The following is a 14053-nucleotide window of genomic DNA, read 5'->3' on the forward strand; positions in this document are numbered from 1 at the left end:
AAACCTCAAGTCTTATTAATATACTTTACCTACTAAAAATATGTAATAGTTTTAATATAAACACAAATGTTATAGTAGAACTATGAACAAACCGAAAAATAAACCGAAAAACCGAAAAATTAAAAGCAATTACCTAATCAAATGGAATCAAATGAATTGAAATAACCATGTTTCCATTATTTTTGATTGTTTTTTTTTATCCTCTTTTGTAAAATTACAAATTAACTTACAAAGCCAATAAAGCAGCAGCGATAACAGCAACACTACCAGTAATGTATTGTTTAGCAGCAGCACCTTCAAAAGTAGGTACACTAGATGGACCAGTAGAGTTAGAAACTGAAGAAGCTGGTTGTTCTGGAACTGAAGCTGGAGCAGATGGGGCTGGAGCTGGGGAAGATTCTGGTTGTTCTGGTGCTGGTGCGGATGGTGCTGGAGCTGGGGCAGATTCTGGCTGCTCTGGGGCAGGTGGTGCTGGGGCAGATGGTGCTGGAGCTGGAGTTGATTCTGCTTCTTTTGTAGTTGGAGCAGCTGGTTGTTCTGGTTGCTCAGGAGCTGGAGCTGGAGCAGATGGTGCTGGAGCTGGAGCAGCTGGAGAAGCTGGTTGTTCTGGAGCTGGAGCAGATGGTTCTGGAGCAGCTGGAGTGGCTGGGGTAGCTGGAGCAGCTGGGGTGGCTGGGGTAGCTGGCTGTTCTGGTTGTTCAGGAGCTGGAGCGGATGGAGCTGGTGCTGGAGCAGATGGTTCTGGTTGCTCTGGGGCTGGTGGAGCTGGAGCAGAAGCAGAAGGAGCTGGAGCTGGTGTAGCTGGAGAAGAAGCTGGACAGTTTGTGTGTTCTGGACCACATGAAGTAATGGTAACAACGGTTGAAGATTCAACTGTTTGAGTAAGAAGAGCAGCAGCGTTGGTTGAAACAATAACAGCAGCTAATGAAACAAGGGTTGAGAATTGCATTGTAATTTAAATAATTGTAGTTAAAGCGAAAGACGGGTAGTTGGTATTTGATACTTTAAAAGTGATAATATGGTACTAAAACTTTTAATATTAGTAAGAACAAAAGAAATAAAGATATGAATTTAGGGGGAAGATTGGGTTTAATTTATAGTTGGTTTGGGTGCAACTACTCGACACTTTTGAAGGAAGTGTAACAACAGCAATTATTTCATCAAAATAAATCAATCTGGAATTGTTCAATTGCATAATTAAATGGTAAACCTGTTTTCTATGTTTTATTTGTTAAAGTTGTAGTTCAACTTCCACAAAAGTATGAAAAGAAATTCAGTGGTGACAACTTGTACCATGACGTGAAAAGACGATATTGCATTGCGTTTTTCAGTTTTTAATTTGTTTATTTACCTATTATTCTCTTATTTTTGTGTAACTGGGTTTTGTATTAGTCTAAAATGTATATGGAGCCGACGCCAACAACAACTACTACTAACACCACAAATTATAAATTAGTAAATCAACTATAAAGAATTTCAACAATCGTGTCACCTTAGAATGCAAAATTTAAATCAGCCCCAAAAATGAGGAACTACGCATATTTGCATACATGGCATGTTAATTCCTTTTTCTATTTTTTGTGTCAATTACACGAACAGCTTTTTTTTTCAATATATGATGTTTTTATTGGTGGATGGATGGATGGGTGGGATATTGTGTATAATTAGACAAAGCTGAAATGGGTAAAGCTGTTCTAGAATTATTCTGTGTTGCTGTTTAGTATAGTCAAAGATTGCCGTCATTTAATAATAATAGTGTGAAAATATTTGTTTGTTGATGGAAAATATATTCCGGAAATGAAACTGATCAAATGGAATTGTTGTCACCGTTAAACATATTAATAAAATTCAGTGAATATGTTTCAGAAGAATACAATTATTATCGTTGTATTCTAATAATTGAGTCTTTTCAAACAAGCAAATGAATTACATCTGCTTGAATGATAATGGGTGGCTTTGATAATTAAAGTGAGATTAAGCCTTCCTCTTATTTGTGGGGACAGAAAGATGAGGAGGTCCGAAGCATTGGACTCGTCCTGTTTCTTTTTGTCGACAAAATGGTGGCTCCAATTCTTCAAAACTATAATTCGTGAAACATGTAAACACATTCACATTGCTTTGAGTAATATCATTTTTGTTGTATCATTCTCTGTATTCAATAGGGGCGGGAATGTACGCCTTTCTTTTTCCTTCAAATGTATATATTGGTAAACACTCTCTTGTCTTATTGACGGTAAAATGTTTCAGTTCTAGTTCATTTGCTAATTTTAACGCGTCGCCACTTAAAATGATTTTAACTAGGGCTGCAGCTGGTCCCCCCACCCATCCTCCCCCTTTAATTTTTTTTTCTTCCACTGTGCGTGAGAGAAACGTCTACAACCATTATCATCACCACCACTGTCACCATGATCATTAGCAATATGCCAATAGAAAAGTTTGTAGAAATAAACCTTTTGCATATGAAATGAAATAACAATAGAAAATTAAGAATCAACTAAAAACTGGGCAGTGATTCTGATCGACAAACCAGTATTGTATTTTATGTCATTCTGTTTGATTTAGTAACTTTTAGCCATCCCCAAGAGATCACAATAAAGAAATTCCTAATAATTTTCAGGTACCGACCAGAAAACTAAAGAATTGAAAAATAATAGAATTTAAAAATAAAGACAAGCCCCTACAAAAGATCGACACAATATTGAAGACACATGATGTTTATTGTTTATTATTGTTTTTTAAATACTGGTTTGTAATTTAACCGTGTTTCTAATTTCAAGTTATGGTAGTGGTGTTAGACGAAATCACACATAACCACAACCACAACAAACGTTTGAAAGATTTCGTGTAGTTCACTGATAGTAAGCACTACGAGAGGTACCGTCATCGCCACACTGCCACTGTCGATGTTGCCACAATATTTGTGGTTACTTTCGATTCTAGCATACTTGAATATTTGGGAGGTAACAATAGGTAGTCGGTATTGGATCCTAGAAAATTATTCCTTTATTACAAATTCTCTTGAAGACAAGAATGAATGAATCGGGCTTACCAGTCTACTAAAACATTAGATAGCTAGTTTTAATCAATTATAATATTTCCAAGCATACTAAACAAAAACTAACACTAAATACTTTTCATAACGTCATAAATAAAAAAAATAATCAAATAAAATAAATATTAAAACTCAATTAGTAACTGTTTATACATATACATACATTTATGGACACTTTTACTAGATATCAAATCTAAGTTAGTACCGTCAAATTATAGTTCTGTCTAATACAAGTAAACAAAGTTTGGATTTCTATCACCAGCATTGATTTGCTCACGTTCTGGCATTGCATTAAAATCTTGTTTATAAGCATCAGTTTGTTTGACTTGGTTCATTCTATGACAAACAAAGAAATAGGCCAAGGAGCACAATATGGAAAAGCAAACACCAGCAATTGAAGTTGCCAAACCAGGTTTATAAACTGGAGCATCTTTGGCCAAAAATATAAATGTGGCAATAATACCACCAATGTTACCAAATCCAATTTGCCAAGCAGTACCCACTGATTTACGAATATGAGACCCATTATTCAAAGCTGCCCAACAAACAACCATAGGCATGGCGGTGTATAAACCACTAGCAGTAAGGAAACAACCAACATAACGCACTTTGGGGCTATGAGTTGCACCCAAAATCATGGCAAGACCAACAATAGCCATTATACAAGTACCAATGGCAAATGGTAATCTTCTTTTGAAACGATCGGAAATAAAGGCAACAACATTAATAACACCAAATGCACATACCCAAGGATAAACTGAATGTTGTTGTGCTGACACCGCAGTGTATCCCATTTGTTTGATAATGGTGGCTGCGAAATATGCATAACCGTAAGATGGGATAATTAAACCAAAATATGACAAAGCTGGTAACCAAATTAACCAATCTTTGAAACATTTAGCAACATCTTTGATAGTGTTTTTGATTTCATATGCTGATTTAGTACCAGCCAAAATTTCTAATTTACGTTTCAAAAAAGTACGTTCATTAGCATTCAAAAATCTTGCTTCTTCAGGGAAATCAGCAATAATGAAAAACAAAAGAATGGCGCAACCAGCAGTTATAGCTCCTTCTATAATGAAAATCCATCGCCAACTTTCTAACCCATGTACCATATTTAATTCATTGATTCTGTAAGCAATGGCTCCCGAGGCAGCACCAGATAATGCTGTACATGAAAAGAAGGCAGAAAACCTACGTTGAGATTCTGCTTTAGAATAATAAGTTGATAATAAATAAAAGATAGATGGGAAAGTGGAAGCTTCAGTGACACCAATTAAAAACCGACAAGCAACTAATCCACCAAAATTTTGTACAAATCCCATACCGATGGAAATACCTCCGAAAAGTAACACCAAAGTGGATAACCAAATGTGAGGTTTCACAAATTTTATACAATAATTGGCTAAAACTTCAAATACAACATAAGGAACGAAAAACACTGTCAAGGCAGTATTATATTGATTACCAGTTAATTTCAAATCGGCAGTTAATCCATAAATATTGGCGTTGGAAATATTGACACGATCCAAAAATGAAAGGAAATATAAAAGACAAAATGGTGGCACAACCCAAAGATCAATTTTCCACATTAATTTCTTTTGATTTATCCCAAGTTCTTGAGCTAATTGTTCAACTTCAATTTCTGGATCTACTTTATTTTCAGCAATATCTTCTGGGAAAGAATCATCAGAACTGATGTATTCGGGATCTTTTGACATATCCGTCGTGTGTTTTTCTTCAGCAAGAGTTGTCATGTTATTAACAAAATGGAATGGTTACTTGATATTTGAAGGATGTTTTGTTCTGTTTGGTTTGGTTTTGTTTTGTTAATAAGGTTAACACCAAAAAGTAAGTTAAAGCAACAATAAAAGTGTTGGAGAAGTATAGAGAAGTTAAAAAAAATTAACTTGGGACTAATGTACCTTCTAAACGAATCTATTTATACGTTCTGTAATTTTCAGGAAATGGGATATACTTGCTCCTATCATAACTAAACCAACATGGTTTTTTAGTCTATTGTTAGTCACATTACGGCTAAATGCTCCGGTATAGGAATGAGTAATTCCATACATTCAGATTTGTGGGGTTTAAATTAGTACTGCGAAACCGCCCTAACTCACCTACAAAAAAAAATTTTTCCTGTGTGAATCTTTTTCCGGTTTGGGACAAAGAGTCAGGATACATAGTTTATTAGACGAGTTATCTGAGTGATATACGAAGTGGAGATGCCATTTGTAAATAATTTGAAATAGAAGATCGATGTAGGTACTACTTTATTTTGATCTTAATAATGAGGTGTTTCTTGCTATTATTACAATCAGGCTTTATTTCAAGAGATTCGGAAGGGTATCTAGAATTATTATTATCGTTATTCGAATTTCGGAACTTTAATAAAAAATAATTATAGTATGATTCTCTTTCCCCTCCAAATTGATCTTAATGACTAATTTATGTGAAGAAGTTGAAATGGGCAACTTATTCCGGGGATATAATAGTCCTACTCGGTTTTATCTTTTAATTTCTTGGTATAATAAACCCAATATAAGCTAATTCTTTATTTTTCGATTAACGGAGAATCGAGATAGTTAATTATTTAAACACCGTTCTACCTTAAACAATTAATGATTATCCGCTAATTAAATTATACGAAAAAAAAAATGAGAAACTCGACTAAATCATTTCGCCTGTGTCGGACATGGCTGGAACACTAAAAATAGTAGCCTTTCGTCCGTTACGAGTAAGTATTCCTGTTTGTAATGTTTTACAGTTGATTAGTTCAAGTTATACATCTCAAGCTATTTCCAAGCTGTCTATTGTTCAACACTTGCTTGTCATTTGTTAAGAAGTTTATTGTTTGTAGAGGATATATATGACAGAGTTTTAATTTGAGTAAAAATTGGGTATAATTTTGAAGGAAAAAATTTATAATCACCACTAATTGTATTATAAAGATACTACCAGAAATGTTGTCAATCAAAGATATAATTGTAGGCAAATGAAGTAGATACCAGTGTCTACACCTCTCCCTATAGCAATTTACATAAGGTTTTATTTGACAATTCATTGGGATGGTGATGGTCAATTTTGCAACCAAATAAACTTACCACGCAGCTTCAAATCACGTGAACCATCTGATAAACAGTTTATAGCAAGAATATTTCTAGACAGATAGGATGTTACTCGTTTATTTGTGTTTTCAGGCTAGACTCTTGCTATCCTCTTGTCTGGTAGTCTACTGATAACAAAAACTTGTTGTATAGTCCCTAGTAATCAAATAGTGAACCATCTATACATAAAATCCTGTACCTAACTAGACGCGCTCATTAGGGCTATAGCCCTAATACTGTATATAATCACATCCAAACATCAATAGTTAATGCAACCTCGCACTAAAAATTTTTTTTTTCTTCTCACTCCCTAACTAAGTGGATCTTCTAATACGCATAACCCTCACAAACTTAACAACAATAATAACATAGTGAGAGAGAGAGAGAGAAAAAAATTAGTGCCTCAATACTGAGAGTGTGTGTAMCCMATAGTGTGTGTAGAGTACGTGCGTGAAAGAATTTGGTGAAAAAAAAAAAATTTACACTTGAAAAGTGATTTTCATATATAGAAAACTTTTTATTCGATTAAACCTCAACTTTGATACTAATCAACTAGCCCAAGATGTCTGACGTTGAAGAACAATACCAAGAAGAACAACAACCAGTCGTTCAAGAAGAATTACAAGTCGTTGAATTAGCCACTACCATCCCATTGGATGTTCAAGAAGCTCAAAGAGAAGTCAAATTATTCAACAAATGGTCTTTTGAAGATGTTGAAGTTAAAGACGTTTCATTAGTCGACTACATTCAAATCAGAAACCCAGTTTTCGTTTCCCATACTGCTGGTAAATACGCCTCTAAAAGATTCAGAAAGGCTCAATGTCCAATCGTTGAAAGATTAACCAACTCTTTGATGATGAATGGTAGAAACAATGGTAAAAAATTGAAGGCCGTTAGAATCGTCAAACACGCTTTGGAAATCATTCACGTTTTAACTGAACAAAACCCAATCCAAGTTGTTGTTGATGCTATTGTCAACTCTGGTGCCAGAGAAGATTCCACCAGAATTGGTTCTTCTGGTACTGTCAGAAGACAAGCTGTTGATGTTTCTCCATTAAGAAGAGTCAACCAAGCTATTGCCTTGTTGACTATCGGTGCCAGAGAAGCTTCTTTCAGAAACATCAAAACTATTGCTGAATGTTTAGCTGAAGAATTGATCAACGCTGCTAAAGGTTCTTCTACTTCTTACGCTATCAAGAAGAAGGATGAATTAGAAAGAGTTGCTAAATCTAACCGTTAAGGAAAGAAAACCAAAAAAAACAAGAAATCAAGAAAAGAAATTTTCATGGAAACAAAGAAAGAAAGAAAGAAGAATCCTGTGGGGGAAACTGTCATTATTACGTTTATACATATTTTTTTGCAAATCAAATAATCAAAAAAAATATAAAAACCAACAATCTAATATATATATTACGGGTTTTAACATTTTTTAAAGATAATACTAATGTTAAATTAAAAGAATCTTATAATCTGTTGATTTATGTAAGCTTGACCTCAAAAAGAAAACCAACTGATGTATAACACCCACCAGCATGACCATAAAAGAGCAATATCTGAATTAAATAATATATTAAAAGGTGTCTCTCGATCTTATAAGCTAACCTATTTTTCTATACACTGATTAAACTTTGATGGGATATAAAGCACGAATGAAAAACCCAGTAAAAGTGTTGTTTAACAATTGCTCATATCTTTCTACTCGTTCTATTAAAATTGATTCTTCTTCTTCTTCCTCTTCTTTGTTAGTGTCTTCACTATCTTTCTTGGCTTGTTGTTCATCGTCTTGACACCTCAAATAACCACTCTTTGTAGTTCCAGCCACCTTATGTAATTTATTCTTTGTGAATTCCAATCTGCTAGTTAACTGTTTTTTAATTAAAAACTCTCGAATCAATATCATTAACAAGAAACAAGCAAAAAAGCAAGAGCCAGCAAATATCTGTGTGTGCAAGTAAGGTCTTTTAGCCCCAGGAATAACCAATGCAAGGGCTATAACTTCTGAAACAAGACAAAAGAATGACACGGTAATATTAATACCTGACCATGCTGCTGGCATTTGTTCCATGTGAGGGTCTAAAACATCAGCAGCCAATGGTTGAGCTAAAGAAGACCCCACACCAATAACCAATCCAATAATAACTGCAAATGCAATCAATGAACCAAATGTTGTCGCATTAATCCAAAAGGCAAAAAGTAATATAGTAATCAATAAGCATGCACTGGCAGTAAAATTTGCCCGTCCTATTCTATCAGCAGTAATACCCATACTAGGACGTCCTACGATTTGAGCAGCATTCATTACTGAAGTTAATATTGATCCTTGGGAATGTGAAAGACCCACTGAAGAAGCATATGATGACATACTAAACAACATCAAGGTATATCCAATAAGTGCAATTGAAAACCAAAGAGCTATTAAAATTATACCACGATTTTTGAAAACACGAACATCAAAGATAGCTTTGACACTTTCTATAATAAACGTTTTACTCAAACTTTCTTTAAGTGGAGGTTGGGTGAAATTTCGAGGTTTCATAATTAATGCACTAAGTAATGCAGAAAATAACGTAACAAACCCCACCATTCTTAAAGCCCATCTTTGATTTCCAGTCTCTTGAATGACTTTATTAACACTTAATGAAAAAATCAACCCACCTAACCCAGCACCAGAAACACAAATACCCATTGATGTTGCCTTTTTCTTTTCAAACCAAGTAGGTAATACCAATGTTGCTGGTATAAAAATCAACAGGAATGAAATCCCTACTAAAACACCTTGAGTCAAATATAAATGCCAAATCCGTTTAGCAAATGAAGCACATATCCAACCAAGAGTTTGAAAAATAATTCCAATACAACAAACAAATCGAAATCCCAACATTTTATATAATAAAGCACTTAATGGTGATAAAATATTAGCCATAAACACCACAATCCCACCAATCAAGGCGAAATCATATTTAGTAGCTTCTGGGAATGTATTACTATCAAGATAATAATTCAAAAATACCCCATAACCGGCATTTGCACCCCAAGTAGAAAACATTGCCATCATGGCACAAATAGCCATTAACCAAGCCATCCCACCATCTGGTTTATGACCCGATTCCTGTAATAATTCTCCCTTTTTTTCATTTTCTTCTTCTTCTTCGTCATTTATTGATAAGTCGTCAGGTGATCCACTGAATCGTGGACCTCTTGATGATCCATTTATCTCTTGTAAATGTAAATGACGTCGTTGCAGTTCTAAATCTGTAGTTGAATGTTGACGAGAATCAATAATATTGGTCGCTACTCGATCAATTTCATTAGCTAATATATATTCAGCATCACCTGTATGTTTGTAGTTGTTTCTATTTTGTTCATCAAGTTGTTGGTCATCTTTAATCCCACTAATAATACGTGAAAGTTCGGAATGATTAGTTCTTGTTCGTGAAAGTCTGGAGGAAGTGGATTGTTGAGATTGTATTGGACGAATTTGATACTCTTCCACTTGATTAGTGTTTATTTCTTCCACATCTTCTAGTCCATCATCATCATCAAATGAATTATGTGACATATCAGAAGAAACACTTGATTTGGTAGGACTATTTTCTTCTTCTTCTCGTCTTCTTGAAGTTGATGTAGTATTAACCATTTTTGAGATGTGTTTATACTTTGTTTTTTTTAAAAAAAGACTATAACCAAGAATGTAAAATTTTCTTTAAGCTTAGATAAAGGTAGTAGTGGTTTTACTTATGTGGCTTATGATTCTAACTCTTCAATCAAATATCTTCCTCGGACCGAAAACAAAACAAAAAAATGAAAAATTAAGATTAAACTTTTGAATGTGAATACTTCTTCTTTAATGTTTTTCTTTGCAAATGAAGTTTAATATATTCCAAATTAAAAGAATAAATAATGAAAAGAATGAAAAATCAAGAAGGAAGAAGAAGAGAGAATTGGGTCATCTTCATTGTATATATTTATAGTTGAGTGTGTCAGAATTAATGTGAGAATTTCGTGATTTGAGGAGTCAATGAGTAAAAAAAAAAACTAAACAATGCCGACGTACATTGTTTTCTAAGCCGCGCTGACAAATGAAATATCAACGGCACCGTCTACCCGCAACACAACCAATTACCACCACCACCACATCAAATCTCAACGCAAGTATAGCCTTGCCTGTGACTAATATACATAAAAAAAAATTAAGGGTAGATCGTTATTACTAGGATGTATGCCCTATTAATGACTCAATAGTAGTATAACATCACATAAAATTGGTTAACAAATAGTTTTCTTTTTTAGATTATTCAACATTTTGTGTCTTTCCGGCAAAACTTTTATCCCTCCAGTTGGGAACGATAAGCTTTGAGTTGCTGGTTCAATTTATGTTATCTTTTATATTTTGATAGAGTACTAACTACTATTAATCAATTGTAATTTATTATTTTAACCGCATTTCATCTTTTTCCGTTTACATGGCGTTGCTTTTAAACACTGCAAGGGAATTTATTTGGATCGCGGAATTATGTGGGGTATCAATCTCCGGTTAAAAAACGATGTAAACAAAACCTCAAATATTTGTTTAATACAGTGGAATTATTTCTTTTGAGGTAAGAGGCCTGGGCATATATATAAAGCCATAGAATACGTTCTAATCTATCTTGGATCTCGAATTATTCAATTTCGTGGGAATTACATTTTCTGTAATGATATTGTGGTAAGAATACCCACCTCACTAAAAGTTCTAATAGCTTTTGAAAAAAAAAACAACTATTTAACAGCATTGCCACAACCTACTTGTTACCAGATACTAATAACATTCCACTAAACACCCCGGCATAAGTCCAAACTTACCCCAAACTGAATCTTCACACATGGTAGCAACTACCACTACTACTCCATAAAATCTGATAACATTCGCACGACTTTCTTGGAGAGAGAGAAACATTGCGATTTTCAAAGATGTCGGAAATACCTTTTGATAATCAAACAACAATATGGAGGAAATTTTTGCCCTTAGAAAGTTTCCAACTAAAATTAATAACGCCACCTCCACCACCACCACTATTACAAATCATATAGACTGATTTAAACTTATAAAACAATACACTTAAGCATGTCGGGGGCGTCTGATTTTTTATCCAAAGGTATAGATCTTGTACAAAAAGCTATTGATGCTGATACGGCCACTCGGTATGAAGAAGCCTATAAATTGTATTATAATGGATTAGATTATTTAATGTTAGCAATAAAATATGAGAAGAATCCTAAATCCAAAGAATTAGTCAAGAGCAAATTCACTGAATATTTAACTCGAGCAGAACAATTAAAAGATCATTTAGAAAAGCAAGCACAAAATAAATCAACGGCAGAAAGTTCTGTAAATGGATCGACCAAGGCAAAAAAATCTAATGGTGATGGCAATGGAAGTGGAGATGATAATGATGATGCTGACACGAAGAAATTACGTGGGGCATTAGCTGGAGCTATTCTTCTGGAAAAACCTAATGTCAAATGGTCAGATATTGCTGGATTGGACGCTGCTAAGGAAGCATTAAAAGAAGCAGTTATATTACCGGTGAAATTCCCGCAATTATTTGTTGGTAATAGGAAACCAACTTCAGGTATATTATTATATGGACCACCAGGGACAGGTAAATCTTATTTGGCGAAAGCAGTAGCCACGGAAGCTAATTCGACATTTTTCAGTGTATCATCATCAGATTTAGTATCTAAATGGATGGGGGAATCAGAAAGATTAGTGAAACAATTATTTACTATGGCAAGAGAAAACAAACCCTCAATTATATTTATTGATGAAGTCGATGCACTTTGTGGACCTCGAGGAGAAGGTGAAAGTGAAGCTTCTAGAAGAATAAAAACCGAATTATTAGTACAAATGAATGGGGTGGGTAATGATTCTCAAGGTGTGTTAGTTTTGGGGGCAACCAATATCCCATGGCAATTGGATGCTGCCGTTAGAAGAAGATTTGAACGAAGAATTTATATTGCCTTACCGGATGTCGAAGCAAGAACAAGAATGTTTGAAATAAATATTGGTGACGTGCCCTGTGAATGTACCCCACATGATTATAGAACATTAGCAGAAATGACCGATGGATATTCCGGCCACGATGTTGCGGTAGTGGTAAGAGATGCATTAATGCAACCAATTCGTAAAATACAACAAGCGACCCATTTCAAACCAGTGATTGATGAGACTGATGGGAAAGAAAAATTAACACCTTGTTCTCCTGGTGATGAAGGTGCTAGAGAAATGAATTGGATGGATCTTGCCACTGATGAATTGAAAGAACCTCCATTGACAATCAAAGATTTTATAAAGGCCATTAAAAATAATCGACCAACAGTTAATGAAGCAGATATTGCACAACATGTTAAATTCACAGAAGATTTCGGTCAAGAAGGTAATTAAAAGAGGGGCCAATGAATAAAATATATTCAAGAAATATTCATTTCTATAGTAGTCTCTTTTAAAACAACGTTACACTTCTTTTTGCATTAATAATATACAAGATTTTCTTTTCTAAACAAGTACTATTACAATTGAAACAAACCATTGTACTATTGTTTCATCTTTGTCTATATGATACGTCTTCGCTATCAATTCTCATTGGTGATCTCGATCTATCTCTTTTAGATTGTTTCAATTTATCAGCAAACAAGTCTTCTTCATCATCATCACCCCCGACAACAATGTTTCTATTATTACTTCTACTTTGTCTTTCACCCTTTAATTTATCAGCAAACAAATCTTCTTGATCATCGTCATTCCCCTCATTCTTTCTTCTAGATCTATAACCAGTAGGATATTTATTTCTTCTTTGTGGATTAAGATGTTTCCGTGGTCGTCTTTCTGGTTCTCCATGAATCAAGTAATATCGAGAATATTGTGATGCATTTTTAACTTTTCTATCCAGTTGAAATGATTGACGTATAATCAATTCCACAAACACTTCATCTTCTTCCATATCACCAGTACTAGCACCAACACCATTGGCATCACCACTATCCAGTTCTTCAGTCTTGACTTCATTATTGTCAGTATTCTTACTTTCATTTGCCAACTTCAATCGATTAGCTAAATTTTGATGTTTTTTGAAATCAATTATTGGATTATATGATTTTCCTTTCCGTTCAATTATACTTTGTTCAATGTATTCTTGTGTGCCCAATTTTTCCAATATTGGTGATTCACTGATCTTTTGTAATCCTTTATAACAATCATCAATAGTCTTAAAAGCAATGTTTACCGAACTATCATCAATCCATTCAATTTTAAATTCAATCAGTTGATCAAATGGAACTAATTCATATTTTAATTCATTAGTTTCAGGGTTTATTATCGTGGTGGTATAATTAATATAATAATCAACATAATTTTGAATATCATTAGTGGATAAATTATCAACACCAGTGATTTTAATGGCTTCTGGACGAATGGTTTCAATTGTGCCTTGCGCAGTAGTGATTTCTATTGATTGTTGTTGTAATTGTTTTAAATTTTCTGATTCATCTTCTAAAGATTTTACTAAGAATCCTCCATATGGTGCAACTTCTGGTTCAGTCATTATAAGTATGTGTGTATGTATGTATAAGAATTGTTTTAAATCTTTGGGAGGTTGTTGGAGGTTGTTGGAATTTTTTTTTCATCAATTTCAATTCTCCATTTGTTATGGGAAAATTTGTGCGTTGATGGGTTTACTGACACTAGAGAAGAGTTAAGAGTTGAACAAGACCGCACGGCAGTGAGACAATCAACCTTTAAGTGACGATTGGGTAACCAAAAATTCAAGATATCAAACCTTTTTATTTGAAAGATGGTTTTCGTAGTTTCACTCTATCGTTGTTGTTGATTATTTGGGCTTATGTATTGCAAAGG

The 14053-nt window shown here is 34.1% G+C and overlaps 6 protein-coding genes across 6 annotated transcripts; 2 read left to right on the forward strand and 4 right to left on the reverse strand. All coding sequences in view use genetic code 12, as the record gives it.

The window, feature by feature from the left end:
• Positions 1-226: 226 nt before the first annotated feature.
• Positions 227-949, reverse strand: PGA58 (Pga58p; the record flags this gene model as incomplete). The annotated part of the gene is made up of 1 exon (XM_715546.1): positions 227-949. One exon carries the CDS (start codon positions 947-949, stop codon positions 227-229), a length of 723 nt encoding a protein of 240 aa, XP_720639.1.
• Positions 950-3276: 2327 nt separating this feature from the next.
• Positions 3277-4809, reverse strand: TNA1 (Tna1p; the record flags this gene model as incomplete). The annotated part of the gene is made up of 1 exon (XM_715547.2): positions 3277-4809. The coding sequence occupies one exon, from the start codon at positions 4807-4809 to the stop codon at positions 3277-3279; it is 1533 nt and encodes a 510-aa protein (XP_720640.2).
• A 1915-nt stretch (positions 4810-6724) lies between these two features.
• RPS5 (40S ribosomal protein uS7) lies at positions 6725-7402 on the forward strand (the record flags this gene model as incomplete). Its single annotated transcript, XM_715548.1, has 1 exon — positions 6725-7402. The coding sequence occupies one exon, from the start codon at positions 6725-6727 to the stop codon at positions 7400-7402; it is 678 nt and encodes a 225-aa protein (XP_720641.1).
• A 381-nt stretch (positions 7403-7783) lies between these two features.
• CAALFM_C503080CA (uncharacterized protein) lies at positions 7784-9799 on the reverse strand (the record flags this gene model as incomplete). The annotated part of the gene is made up of 1 exon (XM_715549.2): positions 7784-9799. One exon carries the CDS (start codon positions 9797-9799, stop codon positions 7784-7786), a length of 2016 nt encoding a protein of 671 aa, XP_720642.2.
• A 1467-nt stretch (positions 9800-11266) lies between these two features.
• VPS4 (AAA family ATPase) lies at positions 11267-12586 on the forward strand (the record flags this gene model as incomplete). Its single annotated transcript, XM_715551.2, has 1 exon — positions 11267-12586. The coding sequence occupies one exon, from the start codon at positions 11267-11269 to the stop codon at positions 12584-12586; it is 1320 nt and encodes a 439-aa protein (XP_720644.1).
• Positions 12587-12743: 157 nt separating this feature from the next.
• Positions 12744-13742, reverse strand: CAALFM_C503100CA (uncharacterized protein; the record flags this gene model as incomplete). Its single annotated transcript, XM_715552.1, has 1 exon — positions 12744-13742. The coding sequence occupies one exon, from the start codon at positions 13740-13742 to the stop codon at positions 12744-12746; it is 999 nt and encodes a 332-aa protein (XP_720645.1).
• Positions 13743-14053: the final 311 nt, after the last annotated feature.

Source organism: Candida albicans, chromosome 5, assembly GCF_000182965.3.
Source record: "Candida albicans SC5314 chromosome 5, complete sequence".
In the NCBI taxonomy this organism is placed as follows: domain Eukaryota; kingdom Fungi; phylum Ascomycota; class Pichiomycetes; order Serinales; family Debaryomycetaceae; genus Candida; species Candida albicans.